The sequence below is a fragment of the Littorina saxatilis genome, linkage group LG16 (assembly GCF_037325665.1).
Source record: "Littorina saxatilis isolate snail1 linkage group LG16, US_GU_Lsax_2.0, whole genome shotgun sequence".
NCBI lineage: Eukaryota > Metazoa > Mollusca > Gastropoda > Littorinimorpha > Littorinidae > Littorina > Littorina saxatilis.
The window spans coordinates 28,972,795-28,998,375 of NC_090260.1; the positions used below are offsets into that span (position 1 = coordinate 28,972,795).

The 25,581-nt window shown below is 42.5% G+C and overlaps 3 protein-coding genes across 3 annotated transcripts in view; 2 read left to right on the plus strand and 1 right to left on the minus strand.

Annotated features, from left to right (window-relative positions):
- Positions 1-4,595, plus strand: part of LOC138950777 (arylsulfatase B-like) — a gene marked incomplete in the record, with an annotated part of 18,380 nt that extends 13,785 nt beyond the window's left edge. Inside the window, 2 exon segments of the mRNA XM_070322501.1 lie at positions 2,542-2,672; positions 3,621-4,595. Coding sequence (XP_070178602.1) covers positions 2,542-2,672; positions 3,621-3,802 — 313 coding nt within the window.
- A 752-nt stretch (positions 4,596-5,347) lies between these two features.
- On the minus strand, positions 5,348-15,138 carry LOC138949950 (neuronal acetylcholine receptor subunit beta-3-like). Its single transcript, XM_070321734.1, has 2 exons — positions 14,102-15,138; positions 5,348-5,474 (listed from the first exon to the last, which is right to left on the minus strand). The coding sequence occupies exons 1-2, from the start codon at positions 15,136-15,138 to the stop codon at positions 5,348-5,350; spliced, it is 1,164 nt and encodes a 387-aa protein (XP_070177835.1).
- A 7,179-nt stretch (positions 15,139-22,317) lies between these two features.
- Positions 22,318-25,199, plus strand: LOC138949820 (5-hydroxytryptamine receptor 3A-like). Its single transcript, XM_070321598.1, has one exon. The coding sequence runs from the start codon at positions 22,461-22,463 to the stop codon at positions 23,829-23,831; it is 1,371 nt and encodes a 456-aa protein (XP_070177699.1). The 5' UTR covers positions 22,318-22,460; the 3' UTR covers positions 23,832-25,199.
- The last annotated feature ends 382 nt before the right edge of the window (positions 25,200-25,581 follow it).

Here is a 25,581-nt window from a genome sequence, read left to right on the forward strand (position 1 = left end):
ACACACACACACACACGCACACACGCACACACACACACACACACGCGCGCGCGCGCGCATGTACACACACACACACACCTGCACGCACATATACATCCACCCCCCCCCACACACACACACGGAAATGCGTGCACACACACACACACGTACACACACACACACACACACACACACACATACACACACACACACACATACACACACATACGCACACACACACACTCACACGCACGCACACACACACACACACACACACACACACACACACACACACACACACACACACACACACACACACACCCATGGAAATGCTTGATTTAGTCTTATTCAAAACCACCGAACTCTGACACGAATAGTGTCCGTCTGTACTTCGAATATATGGAACCAGTATATATTATTGAAATCAATGTGTATGGTTAAAATGTCTCTGTTAAGTAAAGGAATACCAGCTTCGTAACATGGTTTACCCTGTTACTCAGCTCTGAAGAGGAGGACAAGAATATGTATGTCCTATAGACAAAGTATTGGCCTCTTAAGGACAGGATTAGGATCATATGATGAGAAAATAAACAACACCTGGAGAATAACGCTTTTCTTATCCTATGGCAGGCTCAAGTTTCAAGTTTCAAGTTTTTTATTAGTCCATAACCCCTGGGGGCATTTTGAACAATAAATACAATCAATACAATCATGATATATGCTAGTATGATAAATAAATAAAAATTAAAAAGATTATGAAAAACTGTTACAGATTCTATTAATAAAGTCCAAAATATTCTTTAGCAATTTCTTTTTGTTAGTAGCAAACAACTTTTTAAATTTAAGTGCATTAGGTTTTTTCCAATAGTAAGGTGGTAACAACTCAGCTCTTTCTTCTTTGAAAAAATCAGGCAGTGGGCTGGACGGTCAGAACCAGTGGGCAATGCTTTCTCGGGGCTCAAGAGGAAGACGTCGTGAGTTCGTATACAACATTGTAGATTCCTCAATCAACGGTGGCAGTCAATACGTCATGAGGTAGGTACAGTGGACCCCCCCCCCCCCCCCTTTTAAGACCCCCACATAGAAGACTGCCTATGATGTAACCGAGTGCCGAAACACTACGATCACCTCGGGAAGCGAAGTGCAATCAAACAGGATTGAAAATGTTAGGGCTAATTTCTTAGCCCTATAAAAACTGTTATGCAAACCCGAAGGTTTCCATGAACATACAGACAATCGGAAACCACTAGCCCCATCACAAACAGAATCTTACAATCCACGGGTGTTGACTTTAAAGGCCAACAACTCGGGTGCATAGTCTGCTGTGAAAGGAGCGGTAGCCTCCCCTGTCACAATGATATAAACTAAACTTTAGTCCATTTTTGTATCGTAATATGTATACACAATTGAGGATCCGAACTCAAGCATAAAGCTTATGTCACCGAATCCAAGGGGAAACATAAATGAAGTTAAGACTCCCTCTCTTTTAAGATCCGGTTTTTCAGATTTTCTGGTCATATATTTAAATTGGAAATTTAAATCGTTAATGTGCCCCATTCATAGACTCCCTCCTTTCAAAGATCGGGTTTCCAAAGATTGTCAAATTCTTAACTTAAAAGAGAGAGTTCAACTGTTGCACATAACGGAATAGAACACTATCCCGAAAGCTAATCCGGTGGACTGTGTCTTGAGAAATGTGGCCGTGACAGTGCGGCTTCAGTTTTTGCAAAGGTGAAAATATGATATCAAACTTTTGCATCAAAAAGAATAAGATGCAACGAAAACACATCAGACAAGTGTCTGGGTAGGCCTGTATTGTTTTAAGGTGATCACATACTAAGTTTCGTAATCATCTGTCAAGTAGTAGGCCTATTATGGGAGTTGTTACACACACACACACACACACACACACACACACACACACACACACACACACACGCGCGCACGCGCACACACACACACACACACACACATATATATACACACACGCACGCACGCACACACACACACACACAGAGTACAAATTACATTATTAGCATGTCAAGCAACCAATAAGACATTTCAAAATGCAACATTCTTAACCTATGCTTGAAAAGTATATATAAGAAAGAGATATTTATTTGCATAAAAATGTCCTTCATGGATCATATAGAATCATGGTACTAACTGTATTTATGATTAATAATGGAAACATGAGAGTGTAAGGTGGACATGTATGTGAGGGTGCGGATATGGATGTGTGTGGTTTATATAAATAATGTGGATTGTTTCGAGAGTATGATTTCGTGTGATGTAATATCTGTGTATAAGTGCCAAAAGTAAAGTTACTGTTCGTCCTACATTCAAATAATAATACAGTCGAATTGAATTGAAATTAATTGAATTGAATTGAATTGAATTGAATTGAATTGAATTGAATTGAATTGAATTGAATAGAATCGTGGTGCCCATCTCGATCCTTATTCTTGGAAAACATACAGTCTTGAATGACTGAATGTAGGAGAAGAAAATGGAATGATTTGTTTTTAACCTCTTAAAAAATGCGCGTAATTGTGTCAACAGATGGGAACAGTATAAACTGATCGAAGGAGACGCGGGTGGCTTGATCCCAGACGCTTCCAGACCGCCAGGTGGCGTGGCTAGCACCTGTCCCACTCGGCCTATCTGTGACTGTGAGCTCTACGACCTGAAAGGTGAGAATAGGTGATGATGGTGGTGTTGATGATGATGATGATGATGATGATGATGATGATGATGATGATGATGATGATGATGATGATGATGATGACCGTGGTGGTAGTGGTGGTAGTGCTGCTGCTGCTGCTGCTGCTGCTGCTGCTGGTGATGATGATGATGATGATGTTGGTGATGATTGTGATGATGATGATGATAATGACGATGATGTTGATGACGATGATAGGGATGCGGATGCTGCTTATGTTGCTGCTGATGTTAATGATGAGGCGGAGGAGGAGGAAGATAGTAGTGGCGGTGTTGGTGGCGATGCTGATGATGATGCTGGTTATAATGATGATGATGATGATGATGATGATGATGATGATGATGATGATGATGATGATGATGATGATGATGATGATGATGATGATGTTGAAGTTGAAGTGGGAAGAGCTGCTCTCGAATATTCAAATTTGAAGCGTATATGTTCCGGGCATTTTTGCAAACGAGTTATTCTCCATGTCTTCCGTCCTTGTTTTCGCTTCGCTGTACTGGTTTGCCGTATTTTAGAGTTCCTTAACTTTCACCAGTTTTCTTTGCTAGATGAATGGGTCATCCCGCGAACTGCAAAAAGATAATTATGACCGTGATCTATTGTTTCGGGACTTTGGCGTCATTCTTGGAGGACTCCGCATGCAATAAGGAGGTCGTTCCGGTATTTGCATTGGTTTAGCATAGTTACAAACAATTTTCGTGTTTACCATTCCAGGTGTGTGTAAATTAGACACTAGCAAACGTCTCTTGCACCTGTCAAGATCAAATTCACCAGTCACTCGTCTTCAAAATAGCGTCTCAGCTTGATGGAAAAAGCTTTTTTTCTGCTTGTACATGACATGGTTGTCGTACGTGAAGTGTATCAGAGCTGTGTTTGCATGCACTCAATTTATGTTTTAATTTATGTTCAGACGACCCTACCGAATCCAACGACTTGGTGTGTGACAAACCCTTGCTGGTGAGGCAGCTCTACTTGCGTCTGAACATTCTGAAGGCTTCGCAGGTTCCATCCCTCTTGGATTTCCCATCCGAGGTTGTACCCGCTTCTGCCCCCAGTAAAAACAACGGGACTGTGAATTACGGGTGGTGCTAGCGTGGTGCCACCTCCCACCCGAGATTGCACCCGCTTCTGCCCCCAGCAAAAACAACGGGACTGTTAATTACGGGTGGTGCTAGCGTGGCGCCGCCTCGAACGCGCATATCAAAGATATCGCCACGATCATAATTAAGACTCCTCTTTTTTGTGTGTTTAAAAAAAAAAACATTGATAAGGACTCAAGTCGACTAATTGACTAATTGAAGTTATCGTAGCATATGGCACAAGTAAAACAGAAAGGGGGGAGGAATTTTTTTTTTTTTTTTTTTTTTTTTTTTTTTTTTTTTTTGGGGGGGGGCTTGTATTTAATAGAACACTAAGAACAAACTGTAAACAAATCACGTCACAATGATACTTGTAGAATCAGAAAAAAAGCTTTCAGATTTGTCGTAACAGAGCAAATCGTAGTTTCAACTGTGACTTCCGTTTTCGATGAGATTGTCAAAATATACCTTTTCAGTTCAGGCAGGCAACTCAACTCCAAAGGAGACTGCAGTTATGCTGTTTTTAACGTGATTTTTGTTGTAGTCCCCCTTCCCTTTCACATGGTTTGCAAGTGCTTGAACACAGAAGAATCGACTATCCGCAAAAAAACTGCCTAACAATTATTTATGAAATTATGATATGATCGTGAAGATATCTTCCTGTCTGAGTGTAAGATGATGTATATCACAACCATATAGTTTCAGAATAATATACAAGCGTCCTTTCCTTTGGATATCTATCCATACGCTAGCAACAAGAAGCTTGGCTGCATGCTGCGAATCATAATAAAAACAAAATGAAGATGGTTTATGTTGTATTTAATTATAGACAACACTTAATGTGTTGTTGTTATTGTTGTTGTTGTTGTTGTTGCTGTTCTTGTGTTTTTGGTGTGTGTGTGTGTGTGCAGGGGCGGATCAGTTGCTTTGTAAGGGGGGGGGGGGGCACTTTGAATCGAAAGTGAATGTGATGGGCGCGAAGCGCCCGAATTTGCTAGGGGGATCCGGGGGCATGCGCCCCCGGAACATCTTTTGGCCCAAAGAAGCAAAATGGTGCCATCTGGTGCCATTTGAACTTAGAAATGGTCATAGAATCAGCATAGAAAAACCTTTTTTTTTCTTCTTTTTTTTTTTTTTTTTCGGGGGGGGGGGGGGGCACGTGCCCCCTGTGCCCCCCCCCCCTCGTCCGCCCCTGGTGTGTGTGTGTGTGTGCGTGCGTGCGTGCGTGTGTGCGTGTGTATGTGTGTGTGCGTGCGTGCGTGCGTGTGTGTGAGTGTGTGTCTGTGTGTGTGCGTGTGTACATGCGTGCGTGCGTGTGTGCGTGTGCGTGCGTGCGTGTGTGCGTGCGCGTGCGTGCGTGTGTGTGTGTCTGCGCGCGTGCGTGCGTGTGTGTGTGTATGTGCTTGCGTGCGTGCGTGTGTGTGTGTGTGTGTGTGTGTGTAGCATGCTTTCATACCAGCCACAGACAGACAAATCTTGATCGTCTTCACGGTACATGAACGTAGGATTCCAATCAATGTATGTATACTTGGAACAGAAAGGGAGGGGAAGGGTGGAGCTACGCCTCTTGGAGGTACACACTCTCCAATCCCCCACAGGGTTGCTGATCGTTCCGTCCACTCTCACGCTTGCCGTTCTCTTGTGGAAGAAATTCAGCAACCAGTGCAGCTTCTTGTCTAGGACCCCTGCAAGTGGGAGTTTGAGGTATTGAAGGCCTTGGATATTTCCACCGTAACTTGTGTCTTAAATGTAATTAGTTACACACACACACACACACACACACACACACACACACAAGCACACACGCACATACTGACACACATGCACACACACGTACACACACACATACAAACACACACACGCGCACACTGACACACACATGCCCACCCACGTACACACGCACACATACACACACACACACACACACACACACACACACACACACACACACACACACACACACACACACACACACACACGTACTCACACAAAGGCAACCATTAAGGACAATTCAGAACTATAGAGACACTCCGTTAAACTACAACTACTACTACTACTTCTACTACTACTATTACTATTACTACTACTACTACTACTGCCAATGGTAAATAATCGTGTTCCTTACCCAATACACAGCGATTCAAACGGAAAGTCGCTTGTTTATTTCATTTCTTGTTATTTATTCTCTTCGGTACCACGAGATTCGTTGAGCATAGCTCTTCTTACTTTGTCGCACATGTCGTGTGCACTTAGAGCGCTTCTTTCTTTTGTCTCTCAAATAAATAAACTACGTATACGGAGAAGATGTCATTAAGTCTTGTGAAGTAACCCTCATGAACATTTCGGGCTGGCCTTTTTTTCTGGGGAAAGCCAGCTGCCATGCAGTACGGCGCTACCCATTTTCTTTTCTTGTTCCCGCACGCGTGTATTCATGTTTTCACGCCCTGAGACTTTCGTTGTGAACTTGGATTCTTTATAGCACTCTGCCTCATGAGAATTGTAACTTGAACAAAATAAATAAATAATGTGACCCTCCACCACGGGATGAGTCGCATGTCACCTTTGCATGATTTTCATATTTTTACATTTTCTTAAAGAGTTTTGTATGCTCTATCCAGTGGTGAAAAACCGCTTTAGAAAAGAGCAAAAACTATTTGAGTTATAAGCCTGTGACTAAGGTGACCCTCACACTGTTACCAGACACTCCCCGGACTTATATTAAGCCCAGCGCAGAACCGCGCGTGGTGACATGCGACTAATTGCGTGGTAGAGGGTCACAGATGAGGCAGAGAGTTGTTCAGACATCTAATAATCAAAGGGAAGTAAGCTCCCTGAATGCATACGACATGTGTATTAGAGTAAATGAAAGATATTCGGAACCAGTCTCCTGGCACCTGAGAGAATAACAAGCTTTGTCATCATTTTCACGAGTTTTCATTCACAAACACCTGGGAAATAAATCTCATGTTCCCCATGCAATAACTCGAGGTGGTGAATGGGTTTGAGCTTTTAGGTGAAACGTGGATTGTCAAAGTAAAAGCCAATCAGGCTGATTGTTTGATGTGTGGAACCATCGCGGCTTTGGATTTGTGTTTCCGAGGACAACGATTGTAAGCATTCACTGTGACTCTCAAAGACCCAATCAATGTTGATAATTACCGCGGCGACTCATGGTCAATTTGCAACTTATCTCTGTAATCGCAAAATCCACAACGAAAAGTCATAAACACTTAAAAAGAAAAGAAATATGCTCAACACTTACTGAACTCACACATTTTCAGACTGGAAGAAAAGCGTCAACAAGCTACGTTTGACGTCCCATACAAGGTTGACGTGTTATCTCGAGCTACTGTGACGATGCTTTGTGGCCCGGAGTTGGATTCTAAAAATTCACAATCAAAATGATGACAAAAACAATGTTTGGTGGCTTGTCGTCAGACCAGCATTTTGTTGTTGGTCCTCGGGGAGCATATCGCCTTTTGTCTCATATTATCAACCGCGGCCTTCGGCCTTGGTCGATAAAGATGAAACAAAAGACGACATGGTCCCCTTGGACCAACAAAAAGGCTGGTCTGTCAACAAGCCGCAAAACATCTTATAATGTTATAACTCTGCCTCTGTGTTTAATATTCTCAACAAAATAACATATTCCCTGCCAACAGATGACCCGACAGAAACAACAGACCTCGTGTGCCAAAAACCTGCGAGAGTCCGATCGATGTTCAAACGGCTGCAGACAGTGAAACTCGAACAAGTCCAGAGCATCTTCCTTAACACCACTTTCATCCCCGCTTCTGCACCCGATTTGAAAAATGGAAACGTCAATTTCGGGTGGTGCTAGTATGTTGGATTGAAACTCATACCCGGTACAGGAAGCTTCTGGTGGCTCCAAATAGATGAAACAATAACAACACTTTATTCCCCCCTCTGCTTCTTTACCTCTGTAAACTTGTAGAGCTAGTTATTTTTCGATAATGACCCAGCAACCAAACAAATAACGAGCCAGCAACAGCCTGAATCCTCGATAGTGCAATGGGTTGAGAAGCTGTTCTGTTTCGGTACTACTTTTGCGACTGAAAAGTTCCGAACGCTCTAACGTACGAAGTATACATTTCTGGAGCAAACAATACAAACATACCGCATTTAAATTAACAACTACAGGCCTGAACACATGAATCTCCATATCATAAATCCATGAGTTCGGCTGTTTTCTGAATCTAGATCTGCCGTGCACAAACGTTCATCACAAGCAAATTCCCAAGAGCTCGACTCGATGTGCGCAGTTTCGTATAAAAATTATTTTCCAAATTTCCCCACTGTGTTTTATAAAATAATCATATTATGAAAGCACATACATTCTTATCTTAGTTGTTATGTATTCATTGTTAGTAAACATCGGCATTATTCATGTTTTACTTTAAACGCAATCATTGTTATTTATAGATCACAGGCACCTGATGTAAGTAGGTCACACACGTGTAAATGTTGTGCCCAGTCCTTGTTTTTGTTTCTGTTATTATTTTAGTTAGCAGGTCTAGTTGAGCACGTATTAAGTATCATGTACCCACTACTAGTCATTGTGCATTTTAGTTAATGGACTGATGATGTCATTTGTATGGAGTCGACGCACGTGCGAGGATATGTATGTGTGGGAGGGGGGGGGGGGCGCGGGAGATGGAAGCTTGCTGTATGTTATGTAATGTATATATTGTGTGTGATACGTGGAAATGTGATACTATTTATTTGCATGTATGATACAGGTACAAATGTGATAATTGTAGGCTTATACTAGTGATTACTGTGTGTGATACATGAAATGTGATATGAATGCTGTTTTTATATGTTATACTCTTACTTTCTCCCAAGCGCAAGACAAATTCTTCTATGAAAATTGAAGCCAATAAAAAAAAAAAATAAAAAAAAAAAATAAAAAAAAGGCAAGTAACTCATACTCTAGCGACAAGAGTAGTTCCCCTTCTTTTAACGCAGTTTCTTCGACAACACTGACTGCAATCCGACGGTCAGTTTTTAACAATATTTCATTTTATAAACAGATCAGACGCAACCAAATGCACACATCTCATCAATTTAAACAACATAAAGCGGTTTCATACACTATTTTCCCCAGAAAACTGAACTTCATACAGTAATTAACGTTGGAACACGGGTGCAAATGTTCGTCTGCTAGTCCCATTTGACGAAAGAACATTATCTTAAGCGATACTAAAACATAAAAAGAACACACAATATCTGCCTTTACCGCCACAACAGAATAACAGCATATCTGTGTACTTGATTTTAGTCCAAAACAGGGAAACTGACAAGAAGTGTAAACAGAATGGAATGATTTGCACGGAACTACACTCTTCACAAAAAGTTAAGGATCACTTTTTTACAAGCACATCACACAAAACAGACAAGACCGAATTCTTTCATTTGTTTAAAATTATATAATTGAACAACCAAGGAGTAATGACAAACAAAGCAAAGATCGAACGCGGCAGCGACAATTTAGCTAGAGTGTGTCAAACGTGACAACCCTCGAAAATGGAATTCACAACAATGTGAATCAGTGTCAATAACGCGTGTGCCCTCCGTTGTGTGCCAGGCATTCAACACATCGTTGGCGCATGGAGTGGATCAGGTTGCATATGAATGCTCTGGGAACTCCATTCCACTCCTGCTGGAGCCATTGCAGCAGTTGACCCAGATTGGCAGGAGGAGGGTGATGTTGCTGTACCCGACGACAAAGCTCGTCCCACATGTGCTCTATGGGGTTCAGGTTCGGGCTGTTGGCTGGCCACAGCATCCTGTTGACCCTGGCCTGCTGGATGAAGGTGTTTACAGCTGCAGAGCGATGGGGAGGTGCGTTGTCATCCTGAAGAATCGCACAAGGGCCGATTGCTTGGAGGGCTGGAACGACCAGGGGTTGCAGGATCTCATTCTGGTAGCGGACACCGGTCAAGTTGCCCACTACATGGTACAGATGTGTCCTTAGACGTGTGCTGATCCCTCCCCAGACCATCACAGAGCCTCCGCCAAAACGCTGTCGTTCCAGAACAGCGCCTTATGCGAAGCGCTCTCCGCGACGCCTCCACACTCGGATGCGACCATCAGCAGGTTCCAAGCAAAAGCGGGACTCATCTGTAAACAACACCTGAGCCCACTGCTGACGTTGCCACCTCACATGTTGAGTGCACCAGGCTTGGCGAGCTGCTCGGTGATTAGCAGTCAGGGTTGTTCCTCGGACTGGGCGCCTTGCACGCAAGCCAAAGTTGTGTAAGCGGTTTCGGATCGTCTGACCACCAACAACAGTGTTGGTGGTAGCTTGTAGGCGTTGCCTAATGTTGTTTGTCGTAGCCATTCTTTGTTGCAAGGCCTGCCTCTGAATGAAGCGATCCTCTCTTTGTGTGGTGACTCTGGGCCGACCAGAACGTTGTCGCTCCTGCACTCTTCCAGTTGCGTGGAATCTCTATTTTAGTCTGATGATGACAGAGGGAGCCACTGCAAGTCTCTGGGCCACTTGCCTGGCAGCAACACCGTCTTGTAGCCATCATATTGTCCTTCCTCTATCCAAATCGCACAGTTTTCTTCATGGGGGCATGTTGCTACTGTGCATAATTGTGTCAGCGTGTCAACCTTTAAACACAAGCTGGTGAGCGATGTTCATAGCCAGGACCCTGTAGTAGCACGTGCATCACAACATTTTGCCCTATTATGCGTTCCGCAAATTTCATGGGGCTATAAAAAACACCCTTTTTCTTCCAAAATGCAGAAGCTTTTGAGAAGTCCCACAAAGGGAAATAACTCTGCCTGCCAAACAAAATTCTAGGTCAAGACTCATTGTTCATTTGGTAATTCAAACACATTAATCTTTTAATTATTATGTCGATGTTTAGTTTTTTGGCATTTTTTTATAATTAGATCCGTTTTTTCAACCGATCCTTAACTTTTTTTGAAGAGTGTATACAACCGCGCATTAGTCGATCGCCTGCGCAGGTTGACTGGTTGAGTGATTCGGATTCGATCAAACTTTCGCACAAAAACTCCTGTTTTCTTTGAATAACTGAAGAAAGGAGGAATAAAGAGGTTACACACCTCGTCTCAGTGATTATTAAAAATAATGGTCTCAGTTCGCGGTCATGAAAAAGCTCGCTGAAGCTCGCATTTTTCATGATCCGCTAACTTCGACCATTATTTTTAATAATCACTGAGACTCGGCATGTAACCTCTACGTATTGTCCTTTAACATGTTACATTAAGATGGACAGTTTTTTCTTGCCTGTAACCGATTATGATTTTTTTTTTTAAACAAGAAAGGTATGTAATTGTTGGAACGTTTAATTATTGACAGAACAGAAACGTAACGTGCACAGATATATCGACCCAGCGGTCTTTGAAGTGCACAGTCAAACACTAATTAAATCAAACTTATCTGACGATTATGAGTTTGAACATTTCATAGGAACCATTAGGACATTCACTGATAAGACAGAAACACACAAAACACATAGCTTCACATATCCATGTTATAATCAATTAAGTCTCTTACATTACCCAGAGATGCTATCATCTTTGACAAAATGCTTGGGTGAAGGCATGTCACAGTTTTGAATTCAATTGTTAGTTAATGCTGACGGATAGAAATACGTTTCTGTAGAGAATGATTCTGTTCGAGTGTCTACACAATGGCTGACAATGCATGCCTCGTTTACACGTACAACTTTGATTTATCACATCTGAGTGGTGTTGACTACAGTATTTAAAACAAAGACAAGTAATAACTGGCCATTGAAAAATGGTACTTGATTCTACTCTCATAGGTGGGTTTTTTTTACAGAATGTATACAGCCTCAAATGAAACCAACAGTGATTTGAAATGTGTCAATATCCGCAACTCAAAATCATCACCATCTCTTGGAAGATCAGACAATGTCCCGAAAATAAATGATATCTGGAGGGAGCAAATATTTAGGTTTCGTTTTTGTTAACATGACACTGGATTTTTTTCTTCTTCAGAAGAAATAAAGTGAGCCTAGCCTCAAAATCTGGCAACGTGTGTGTGTGTGTGTGTGTGTGTGTGTGTGTGTGTGTGTGTGTGTGTGTGTGTGTGTGTGTGTGTGTGTGTGTGTGTGTGTGTGTGTGTGTATGTGTGTGTGTGTGTGTGTGTGTGTGTGTGTGTGTGTGTATGTGTGTGTGTGTGTGTGTGTGTATGTGTGTATGTGTGTGTGTGTGTGTGTGTGTGTATGTGTGTATGTGTGTGTGTGTGTGTGTGTGTGTGTGTGTGTGTGTGTGTATGTGTGTGTGTATGTGTGTGTGTGTGTGTGTGTGTGTGTGTGTGTGTGTGTGTGTGTGTGTGTGTGTGTGTGTGTGTGTGAGTTCTATCACCCGAAGCTACGACATAATCGCTTGCGAGTGACTTGTAGCTCCATCGCAGATCTTGTGGCTAGGTTTTCAAGTAAAGCATCTATATGTGTTTGTAAAACGATGTTGAAAAATCTAATTTATTTCAAGAACATCTCCTGCACATAGACACTCAAAAAGTTATATAGCTCCAGACCAACAACAAACGAACATACTACGCCAAAAAGCAGGCAAGCAAACATCCAATCGACGTACCAGATAAACCAAAACATCAAATATGTTGTTGTGGCAGTATAATGGTACACTAACATTAAGACAAAAATGACACGTTAACAAAATTATACATGACTATCAGGCAAGCTTACATCACAACAATGCCAATCAACAGCGACTTCATCAGGATAACTCTATGTAAACCTTATCTTAGACGATTGCTTAGCAACTATACTGACATTTTGATTATATTAGGCAAAAAAAAGAGGTCTGTTTACGGTAACATAGGCCAAAAAAATAGGGTCGGTAGGTCGGGATTTTTTTTGTCTTTTGTTTTTTTCCCAAATGCCAAAAAAAAGTCTAGGGTCGCGCGAAAAAAATAGGGTCGGTCGGGTTACCGTAAACAGACTATTTTTTTTTTGGCCTTACGCAGATTAAGAAACGTGTGCTTTTGTTTGCATTTTACTCTTTCTTCTTAAAAGTCCTTGTAATCTAGCGCACGTCGTGTTGAAACGTTCTACTCGTGAGCGCTTGATATTGGATAACTACGTTTAATAATAATAATATAATAATAAATGAGCATTTATATAGCGCAACATCATAACTTTACATGTATGCTCTTTGCGCTTGACACATTTGAAAATAAAACACAGTTATACAAGCATTTACATCTACATTCATAGTCAACAACGCTTAATTAAAAGCATACACCATCAAACATACATTACAAAAGATTCTTCCACTAACTAATTAATAAAAACATGAATAAAATAGGTAGTATAAAACAAGGAAATACCAGCTGAATACCCTTAATCAAACAGAACATGTCATCAACAATGCTGAAAACAGTCCTAGATGTTTATATACATTATCACTAAAACAACAAATACACCACATGTAGCCTACTGATGGACTGAGAAAACAAAATCAGGGGTTGTATTTCTTGAAGAGGTGCGTTTTAAGTGCTCGTTTGAATGCTTGGGGTGACTGAGAGTGGCGGATGTGAAAGGGGAGATTGCACTTGTAAGCAACATTGAAGTAGTACTAAATAACTTGTACATAATACAGCCTTGTAAATAAAGGTTTATTGTGCCGAGATAATGGGTTATTTGTTACGATATCACACACAAAGAGAAGTAACAGTGCAGAAACAATTGTAAGAGTGAAAATTAAGGTCAGACAAAAATCAATGCAGCTGTCATAAACAACCAGCTAATTCCGATTAAATTTTCTTTACTCTTAAAGTTAAATCAGACCGAATCTCTAAACATATATCAATCAAATATCATGGGAAAAAATAACGAAAAGTAATGTACTACCATATCAGAAAATGATACATTACCAGATGTGAACCCATAAAACAAGGATGCGATTAATTACACAAAGTACTTCTTTAACTATTTACACCATATATGCTAAAATGATTCCCACTCCTAGTGTATTCACTGTGAATGCAGCCACAAAGAGAAACACATCAAGACTCCCGGCGGACGTTAACGTTTTCTTCGAACTATAACCCGTGCCGGACGATAAAGGCAGTTGACCTTTGGAAATGGCTGAATCATATGCAGAAGTGTGTTTGCCTGTATAAAACAAGTCTCCTTTCCTAGTGGGAACAGCCAGTTCCCCAGAAGAATAACTCTCGTTTGCAGTGGTCGTTTTCAGTTCTGGGGATATCGCACTCGTCTTAACGGAGGCAACGGTCATATCCTGTTGGCATCGCTCCGCTTTGTACCTTCTCAGCATGAATAGGGTGATCCCGAGAGTAAGCAAACTTTCAATCGTCACGAAGATGAGGAGACGAAAGATGGCCGGCATCTTGTCGATACCTCTCGGCATGTCCGTGTTGAAGAAAGACACAAACACGGACATGGAGATCGTCACGGTCACGAGGTAGGACGCCTTATCCCCGAGGTCTGGAGGCAGAAGAAAGACCAGCACGTTCAGATAGGAAGTCACCACCAGAGGAACTATCGTCAGCACTACGAAGAAGGTAGTTTTCCTTCTGAGATGCACGACGCACTGTGTGAAGCTTGGGTCTGACCGAATGAACATCACGTTCTCTCGAACACCAGTCAGGTCCCACTCGCCTTCCACGCCGAATGTTTGCGAAAGCGCACTCTCCCATGGATCTCCTGAAGGCAGAACGTTGACGCTGGATGAGGGATCGACAACAGTGATGGGGCAATCGTGTTCGTCAAAGGGATAGTTGGATATGTCAAAGCGACAGGAGAAAGAGAGAACGTAGGGGAGAGTAATCGCGATTGTACCATCCTGTTCCACTTCCGCGCGGTACGCTTGGCGAAGAACCTCCAAGGAGTTGACTCCTTCAACCACGAGAAGAGGAGGCAGCCACAGCAAGTCGGAGGGAATTGTGACAGCACTGGGCAGAAGGGAAACATTGCCGTCCGTGAAAGACTCGGCCAAATCCTCCGTTACGGCAAAGGCAGGGTCTGTCCACCAGAACTCCATCCTCGCCGCCATTTGAACTGTTTGGCGAGCTTGGTCCACCTGAAGAACTGTTACTGGAGTGATCTTCACGGTGACGTTCAGTTTGTCATCATTGCTGTGTGCGGTCGCCTTAGGGGCAGGAGGAACTTTCTGAAGAACAGCTGGATGATTTAGAATCCATGACCGCCAACGGTAGTAGGCTGTTCTGGTAGCGGAGAAGCTGTTGAAATAATCGGAGTCGTTCCCAGGATTCAGTGTTGACTGTCCTGCAACGGGCGAGACGACCTGCAGTACCAGAAGCAGAATAACGGCACCCACCATGATGGTTGTCCCTCTGAGGAAATGTCATCCAATCTTTGTTGTGATCCCCTTTTCCTTGACACGAGTCACAGTGGTAGTCTGAAAGTTGTGTCCGTTTTGAACTATTCCAAACATTCCTCAGTCTCTTCAAGTCATAAAACTCCGGTTGAAAGAGAATGCAAGTTACGACAGCGTTTTGTTTTGATTTTCTTTCAGTTTTACCTCTCGTTTAGTGTGGAATGTTGTAACGTATAACTCAGCAGGTCAGAGCCCGATCCGCATTAACTCAACACATTTAAACAACAAGGAACTTAGTCGATAAATATCGACAGGGGGCCGACAAATGGTTTAAATGGGAAATGTGTGTATATGGGTGTGGGTTTGAAACAAACAAACAAACCAACCCATGTGAACCCCGGGCCGCAGGCCTTCGATGTAGTGATTGAAAAAAAAGGATGTTCTCAAATGGTTCAATTCTCATTTGGTCTGATTCTCAAATGGTACCGGTATACTCCCCCCCCCCCCTGGCCGCAGGCCTAGGAGTAAAATTTTTATAGACACTGACCTTCTTCCCAGGGGTCATTGACCCAGTTTTAGCTATGAGAGGTGGTTCGCCCAGAGGCTGTAGAGTATACTGGGGCGGTCTCTTTGATGTCTTGAGAAGAAACTTGGCCAGGGTAGTACATGCACCAGAACTGGTGGACACCAAGGACAAACATGAAATCGAAGCAGTTTGCTTTCAGAGAGAACGGTCGTCAGCAACTCAAACTTCTCTGTTTTCTTTTTTTTTTTAAATCTGACTTTCTTTGTGGCCCCCTGATTCCGCCCCCCTCCCTCTGTAAGGACCCTCCTCCACAAGGACCGATTTTTGTCAACATTTTAAAGGTCGCTAGAGAGGGGTTCCACTGTATGACCTAACCGCTACTGGCAGACGGCCTCAATCTTCACGCGCAAAGACGAGATTAATAGGTGCTCGGTTTTGGTATTTTGAATTACATTACATTAAACCTTTGTTGGGTTTCATGGTCATGGCAACAGCCATAATAATATTACATGATGTATAATATCATATTTCAGCATATGTGAATTACATGTCATCATACTAAACTGTCATACATTTTTATTCCTACATTATTCTGATTGATCACAACCAAACCTACTATCATTGGACACATCCAAATGCAAGCGCCTGTTCTTGACAATTTCTCTCTGATCTAAATATAAAATCAGTGCAATTTCCTGGGTCGGGCTTTGCCACAGACACTCACGGTTTGGCCTGTAGGTAAAATGTACAATGTATTTTCTGATTTGTGCACAAAAGCTTTTTTTCTTTTTTCTTTTTTTTAACATAACAATGTTTAATGTCACTGTATGTTTAAAAGACCATGGTCATATTTGTAAAAAAAATGTTAAATTAGAAAATAAATAACATTTTGGTTCATGATTTTTCCTACACCTGTGCTAAAAATAAGAAATAAAAATGTCGGGTATATAAGTCACTCAAATACAGCTAGGTATGAATGGCTCGGTTTGAGTTTGTTGCAGTTGACCCTGCACAATGCGACATATCATGTTTTTGTTGAACAATTTTGACGTCACCCCTCCCATAGGGTGACGTATTTCACAACTTCCTGTGTTACACAAACTCTGTGATGACCAATTTTGACGTCACCCCTCCCATAGGGTGACGGATTTCACAACTTTCTACAGATGAACAATTTTGACGTCACCCCTCCCATAGGGTGACGGATGTCACAACTTCCTGTGTACACAAACTGATGACGTATTTCACAACAAAATGGCGCTGCCCATGGTCAACCTCGAAACTATCCGTATAGAATGGGGGCGTCCTCGCCCCCATAATAAGAACACGCAGCAGTACCCATTCTAAATCAATGTGTCGACAGCTTGTCGCTGCCTTCGTCAGAATGGTAAAAAGTAAGGAATGACGGCACGTGATGCCTAGCCTCTGCATTAACATCAGATTTCATGCTCGAGACTCGTGCGCGCTTCTCGGTTGGATAGGAATTGACAATGCTTTAATTACGGCGCACCGACTGTGTCAACAGCTCTCCATCTGACTGGCATATGGAGACCGAAATCAATAAGACCAATTCATTGTGAACAGTATAACCGTTTAACGTACTGACTGTCTGATTTAGGGTTAAAAGCGTTAGACTCCAGGGAAGCACATTGCCAACCGTATGCTGGGTTAGGTCAGTTTAGGACTTTTATCAGGTACTCTACTAAACCCTATGCGTAGTTTGTTACCCAAAGTAAGGGGTGGGCGTTTACTCACTTTAGATGCCGCTGACAAGCCACGCTACGGGTACAGGCTAAAACAGCACCACAGTACATAGCAACACTGAAGGACAATATCAAGTTAATGTGAAATCATGCGGGATAACCAGCACTCTGTTAAAGAGTTGTATGTGTTGCGATATTCATGAACTCTATAGCTAACAACAAGCTATATTTATAGTTCTTCACGTGACGTATGACGCTTGGAACAAAATGATGTTTGGGTCAACTGCAATGTTACTTTTGTTTGTTCGTCCGTTCGTTTTTCTCCCCGAAATGATTGAAGGGACTTGGAAGGAAAATATGTGTTTCTACGTAGGGGGCCCGGCAGCTCAGGTACTGGATACATATTGATACAATAGTTCCGAGTGGTTAACCTCAATCAGGATTACACAAGCGTGAACACGATTGGCTAATGGACATAGAGTGCTGAAACATGCTAGCTCGTTTTGAGGCTGGCGAAGTAAGTCTAGTGCAAACCTGAAAACCAAAAGTCCCTGGACTTGCTTCCATTAACTGGAAACTTGCATTCTCCCAGTAAGGTAATGTATTGTACTACGTTGCAAGCCCCTGGAGCAATTTTGTGATTAGTGCTTTTGTGAACAAGAAACAATTAACAAGTGGCTCTATCCCATCTCCCCCCCTTTCCCCGTCGCGATATAACCTTCGAGGTTGAAATTGCCGATTTTTTCCTGTGGTTAATATTTGTTTAGTGGTCTTACTTCTTAAAAACAATCCATAACTATTGATCGCACATCTTAGACATTTTGACACAAGATGCGCCTTGTTTCCCTCTGCATTATGATATAAACATCTCATTTGTACCAAATTTGGGATACCGGCACGGTTGGCCTAGTGGTAAGGCGTCCGCCCCGTGATCGGGAGGTCGTGGGTTCGAACCCCGGCCGGGTCATACCTAAGACTTTAAAATTGGCAATCTAGTGGCTGCTCCGCCTGGCGTCTGGCATTATGGGGTTAGTGCTAGGACTGGTTGGTCCGGTGTCAGAATAATGTGACTGGGTGAGACATGAAGCCTGTGCTGCGACTTCTGTCTTGTGTGTGGCGCACGTTAAATGTCAAAGCAGCACCGCCCTGATTTGGCCCTTCGTGGTCGGCTGGGCGTTAAGCAAACAAACAAACAAACAAACACACCAAATTTGGACTTACTACCTTCTGCCAATACACGGCAGCATTGTGTTCTCCGTGTCACGGGTTCGAATCTGTGCTGGGAGAGACAGGGCCGGATCATCATGTTTGTGAGCAGACCCAGAGAGAGTATTCATGTCTCAGCCCGGTGTAACACGAGAAAATTACTCCCACGAGATTTTTACTCCGGAGTAAACATTTCGTACGAAAAAGTGACTCCCTTTACGAAAAAAGCACTCCCCCATTGCACGAGAAAATTACTCCCCAAGACAGGTGAGTTCCGGGCTACTGGTGAATGTCAGTAGCAAGGTGATTGGCAGGCGGCAAGCAAGTGTGGAGTCCCTGTATGAAAAGCGTGTGGTGAGAAAGAGTAGGCGGATAGCTTCAGATAGGTCCCATGTCCTAGCCCACCTCTATGAACTCCTTCCCTCTGGCCGTAGACTTCGCACGCACAAAGCTAGGACACTCAGGCTGCAAAACAGCTTCATCCCCAAATCCATCACCCTTAGCAACATGTAAACACATCCACATACCCGACTCAGCCCCTCTTCTGCCAGTGCAATCAGTAGTAATGTACATGTATGTATTGGTTTTATGTACAACCGTATATTTCCTGCGATATATTGTATGTTATGATATTTTGCAATGATGTTTAGCCATAGTTCGTTAAACGCGTAGGTGTGCGAGAATATGTAAGCGCAGTGCTTTAAAGATGTCCATGTTATATAGTGCTATATGTTTTATGTAAAATCAATGTCTTGTTTGTATTATTGTTATGTACCACCCCTGAATTTCTCTATGAGATAATAAAGTATTCTTATTCTTATTCTTATTCTTATTCATTTCGTACAAAAATGTTACTCCCCTGACGAATAAATAACGAATAAATTACTTCACCCCAACACGAGCAATTTAACTTCCCATGCCAGGTGTACGAAATTTTTACTCCCTTGTCCCCTGTTAGTCTTGGTGGTGGAAGGGGTGGAAGGAGGGTAGCGCGACATTCGTGTGCGCGAGATCACTTATTGGCATTATCCCTTCGCCCGCATCCCATTTTTGCGTACGAGATTTTTACTGGAAGTAAAAAAAATGGGGAGTAAAAATTTCGTGGAGGGAGTAATTTTTTCGTGCCTTGGGGAGTTCTTTTCTCGTACGAAAAGTGTACTCGGAGTAAGAATTTCGTGGAGTAAAAATTTCGTGTTACACCGGATCATCATGTTTGTGAGCAGACCCAGAGAGAATATTCATGTCTCAGCCCGGTGTTACCATGGTGCCACGTGAACGATTTCGATACAGGTAGTTGATGACCTATAATCACGCACACGCCTTGATGTTGACAGCGCGACTATGTTGTTGGGATAATTCCACTGGGAGGTAGAGACCCGAACCTCAGCGATGGGACAATACAGTCAGAAAATGGTGGAGTAAATACGATATATGCGCGGCACTGTGATGCTCGGGAAAAGCACCGTGTGGCTTGGCTTGTTCTGTGTCAACAAACAACTCAAACCTACTGGGCTTTGTTTGCTTTGCACTAACCGTGGTGACGCCAAAACAGAGGATACAGTTATGTAGCGTCATGTTGGCTGAATCTGACATTTAAGCCAGAAGTGATTTGCTAATGAAAGTTGGACACGTCCCAGACGCCAGAACAAATACCAAATGAGAGCACGTCTAATTGGTTGGCGTTTGTGAGACAGCACAGCAAAACACACGCACGCACGCACGCACGCACGCACGCACACACGCACGCACGCACGCCAATGGAATAACTGCACCGACTATTTGTCAACTGCATTGGACAAACTACGTTTGGATGGTATTCGGATTATAATCGGTGGCGTGCGTGGCAGCAGCCACGAACAACTTTGTAAAGAAAGCGAATGTTGTAATCTAAAAGAAAGACATCTCACACGTCTACTTTATGTTGACGTATGCTACGGTGCTAAAATACACGATCCAGCTGTTCAGCATCAAACTGTGAACGTTCCTTTGGATGGGTTAAGTCAAATGTTACAGTTTTCATTTTACTCTGTGTGAACATGAACATCAAACTATGAACTTACCTTAGTCTTAGAATGAAAATATAAAAAAAGAAAATCTGAAAAATGAAAATCTGAAAAATGAAAATCTGAAAAATGAAAAATATGAAACATGAAAAATGAAAATCTGAAAAATGAAAATCTGAAAAATGAAAATCTGAAAAATGAAAAATATGAAACATGAAAATATGAAAAATGAAAATATAAAAAAAGAAAATCTGAAAAATGAAAATATAATCACACTACAACATTCCCTCATTATAGCAGAAGAAAAATCGTGACTGTGCGAGAAAGAAACACAGAAACAAGTCGCGAAAGGCGAAACTACTACATTTAGTCAATCTGTCAAAATCACAGAATGGAATTCAACGCACTGCATTAATTTTGTTTAGTGTTTTTGTTTGGCCAATGCAAGGCAAAGCTTTATCGATTCCCCGCGGCAAGATCATCGCTGACACTTTCACCTGAACAGCTTACAGAAATTGACTAGTCAGTTAAGCGCAGTAGCGATGGTGCTTCACAGGAAAGCATGATTTTCTACATTGTTTTAACTTTCGGAGCTTTTTTTCCATTTCAAATGGCAGTATCTTGAAGCTATAAACTGTCCATACTCTGTGAATGGCAGCATCTACACACAATACATTAATTTTGGCAGTATCACCACGCTTTAAATTTCCCATAGTTTGGATGAGGGAGGTCAAAAAACAACAAGTCTTCGTTTTACTCCAGCACGCCAAGCTGCTCCACATCTCTCTGGCGCTTGCCGCGGACATTGAGACTGTGAGAGACCACCAGGCGACAAGCAGACATCAGGGTACGAGGGGTGGTAGGCATTCTCCTCAACTGGGGCAGGGCGGCCTGGATTCTGCACTAAATGTCCACCCCTGCATCCTCTTCTTCGCCTCTTCTGTGTCCTGGTCAACGACCTCGCTCAGGTTAGAGAAAAGCCAACGAAGCTGTATACGGTTGGTAATGTGCCTTCCTGGAATCTAACGCTGTTAACCCTAAATCAGACAGTCATTACGTTAACCGGTTATACTGTTCGCAATGGCTTGGTCTTTTTTTTATTTTTTTTTACCTCAGTTGCATGCAGGCTTCTTCAACCCTTGTTTTTCGCCTCGCTCTCTCTCTCTCTCTTTTTTTTTGGGGGGGGAGGGGGGGGGGGGGGGGCTGGAGCAATTTTCTTCATTGGTCTCTTTTTTTCGATGAAGTTTAAACTTTAACACCTTTCAGTCTAACCGTCTTAATCTTAGTTCCACGTCAAACATACAAAAAATATTCATAGGTTTACCGTAACGGTATTTGGCAATGCACATTTTAGCGACAATTATCGAATAATGTATATATTCTACTGCCTGAAGGCAATGGATTGGACTTATTGATTTCTTTCTCCATGCCAGTCAGATGAAAAGCTGTTGACACAGTCTGTACGCCGTAATTAAATCATTGTCAATTCCCATCCGACCGAGCAGCGCGCACGAGTCACGAGCATGAAATCTGATGTTAATGCGGAGGCTAGGCATCATGTGCCGTCATTCTTGACTTTTTTACCATTCTGAAGAAGGCAGCGACAAGCTGTCGACACGTTGATTTAGAATGCACCAAACGTGGGTACTGTTGCGTTCTGTAATTGTTTAAATTCGTTACGTTAATGCGGAGGCTCTGACCTGCTGAGTTCCACACTAAACGAGAGGTAACATTTAAAGAAAATCAAAACAAAACGCTTTCGGAGTTGCATGACTTGAAGAGACTGAGGAATTTTTGGAATAGTTCAAAACGGACTCAACTTTCAGACACTTGTCAAGGAAAAGGTGGTCGCAACAAAGATTGGATGACGTTCCTAAGAGGGACAAAATGGTGGGTGCCGTTATTCTGCTTCTGTTACTGCAAGCTGTATCGCCCGTTGCAGGACAGACAACACAGAATCCTGTGAACGACTCGGATTATTTCAACAGCTTCTCCGCTACCAGAACAGCCTACTACCGTTGGCGGTCATGGATTCTAAATCATCCAGCTGTTCTTCAGAAAGTTCCTCCTGCCCCCAAGGTGACCGCACTCAGCAATGATGACAAACTGAACGTCACCGTGAAGATCACTCCAGTTACAGTTCTTCAGGTGGACCAAGCTCGCCAAACAGTTCAAATGGCGGCGAGGATGGAGTTCTGGTGGACAGACCCTGCCTTAGCCGTGACGGAGGATTTAGCCGAGTCTTTCACGGACGGCAATGTTTCCCTTCTGCCCAGTGCTGTCACAATTCCCTCCGACTTGCTGTGGCTACCTCCTCTGCTCGTGGTTGAAGGAGTCAACTCCTTGGAGGTTCTTCGCCAAGCGTACCGCGCGGAAGTGGAACAGGATGGTCAAATCGCGATTACTCTCCCCTACGTTCTCTCTTTCTCCTGTCGCTTTGACATATCCAACTATCCCTTTGACGAACACGATTGCCCCATCACTGTTGTCGATCCCTCATCCAGCGTCAACGTTCTGCCTTCAGGAGATCCATGGGAGAGTGCGCTTTCGCAAACATTCGGTGTGGAAGGCGAGTGGGACCTGACTGGTGTTCGAGAGAACGTTATGGTCATTCGGTCAGACCTAAGCTTCACACAGTGCGTCGTGCATCTCAGAAGGAAAACTACCTTCTTCGTAGTGCTGACGATAGTTCCTCTGGTGGTGACTTCCTATCTGAACGTGCTGGTCTTTCTTCTGCCTCCAGACCTCGGGGATAAGGCGTCCTACCTCGTGACCGTGACGATCTCCATGTCCGTGTTTGTGTCTTTTTTCAACACGGACATGCCGAGAGGTATCGACAAGATGCCGGCCATCTTTCGTCTCCTCATCTTCGTGACGATTGAAAGTTTGCTTACTCTCGGGATCAGCCTATTCATGCTGAGAAGGTACAAAGCGGAGCGATGCCAACAGGATATGACCGTTGCCTCCGTTAAGACGAGTGCGATATCCCCGGAACTGAATACGACCACTGCAAACGTGAGTTATTCTTCTGGGGAACTAGCTGTTCCCACTAGGAAAGGAGACTTAAGTTATACAGGCAAAAACACTTCTGCAAATGATTCAACCATTTCCAAATGTCAACTGCCTTTATCGTCCGGTACAGGTTATAGTTCGAAGAAAACGTTGACGTCCGCCGGGAGTCTTGATGTGTTTCTCTTTGTGGTTGTATTCACAGCAAATACACTAGGAGTGGGAATCATTTTAGCATCTATGGTGTAATTCGTTAAAGAAGTACTTTGTGTAATTAATCGCATCCTTGTTTTATGGGTTCACATCTGGTAATGTATCATTTTCTGCTATGGCAGTATATTACTTTTCGCTATCTTTTTCAATTGATTCATTTTTGGAGATTCGGTCTGATTTAACTTGAAGAGTAAAGAAAATGTAATCGGAATTAGCTGGTTGTTTATGAGAGCTTCATTGATTTTTGTCTGACCTTAATTTTCTCTCTAACAATTTGTTCTGCACTGTTACATCTCTTTTTGTGTGATATCGTAACAAACAAGAAATTCCTTCGAGGTAGGAAAAACACCCCCGTTGGTCAAAGGGAAATAACCATTCTCACTGCCACCAACTGAGAAGGTTATTTCCCTTTGACCATTAATATGTCACTCTATAAGTCCTTGTAGAATCTTAATCCACCAATAACTCCCTAACCGTGTGTTTGACTGGTCCCAATTTTTGTAAGGACCGTCTCAGGAATGTATAGAACCTGTTCACCAAGTTTGGTGACGATCGGTCCGTTCATTCTTGAGATCTATATGCGAACACAAACACACAAACACATCGAGCGAAACCTATACACACCCCTATACCGGGGGTGTAATAACCCATTATCTCGGCACAAGGCTGTAGTGTGAACAGGTTATTTATCACTGCTTCAATGTTGCTTGTGTAATATGCATGAACGTAGTTCTCCAATAGTTATGACGCGTTCATGAAAAGAACGTTTCAACAAGAGGTGCGCTAGAACGCACAGACTTTTGAGAAGAAAGAATACAATGTAAACACAAACACACGTTTCTTTTTTCTGCGTAATATAAGGCAAAAAAAAAAAAGGTGTGGTTACGGTAACATAGCCCAAAACAATAGGGTAGGAAGGTAGGCAATCGCTTTTTTTTTTAAACTTTTTTTTCTAATGTGTACAAATTAAACCTACTTGACAGGGAAATAAGTGTGCGACTCGGGCGCTTTCGCTTTCATTGCGTTTTCTGCACTCGTTTACTTTTTGTTTTTGTATTTTTTTGACAAATATAATAAAAAGTTATAGGGTCGGCCCAAAAAAATAGGGTAGGTCGGGTTACCGTAACCACACCTATTTTTTTTTAGGCCTAATAAAACTGTCAGTAGAATTGCTAAGCAATCGTCTAAGATAATGTATACATAGTGTTAGTCTGATGATGTCGCTGTTGATTGACATTGCTGTGATGTAAGCTTGCCTCATAGTCATGTATCATTCTGTTAACGTGTCATTATTGCCTTAATCAGTTAATGCTAGCTTACCATTATACTACCACAACAACAAATCTGATGTTTTGGTTTATCTGGTACGTCGATTGGATGTTTGCTTGCCTGCTTTTTGGCGTAGTATGTTGGGAGCGTGTGTTCGTTTGTTGTTGGTCTGGAGCTATATAACCTTTTGAGTGTCTATGTGCAGGAGATGTTCTTGAAGTTAATTAGATTTTTTAAATTGTTTTAAAACCACATATAGATGTTTTAATTGAAAAACTAGTCAAAAGATCTGCGATGGAGCTACAAGTCACACGCAAGCGATTATGTCGTAGCTTCGGGTGATAGAACTCTAGCTCACACACACACACACACACACACACACACACACACACACACACACACACACACACACACACACACATTAACAAAAACAACACTTTAATATGTGCTCCCTCCAGATATCAATGATAATTGTGAATAATCCTGATCTTCCAAGCAATGGTGATGATTTTGAGTT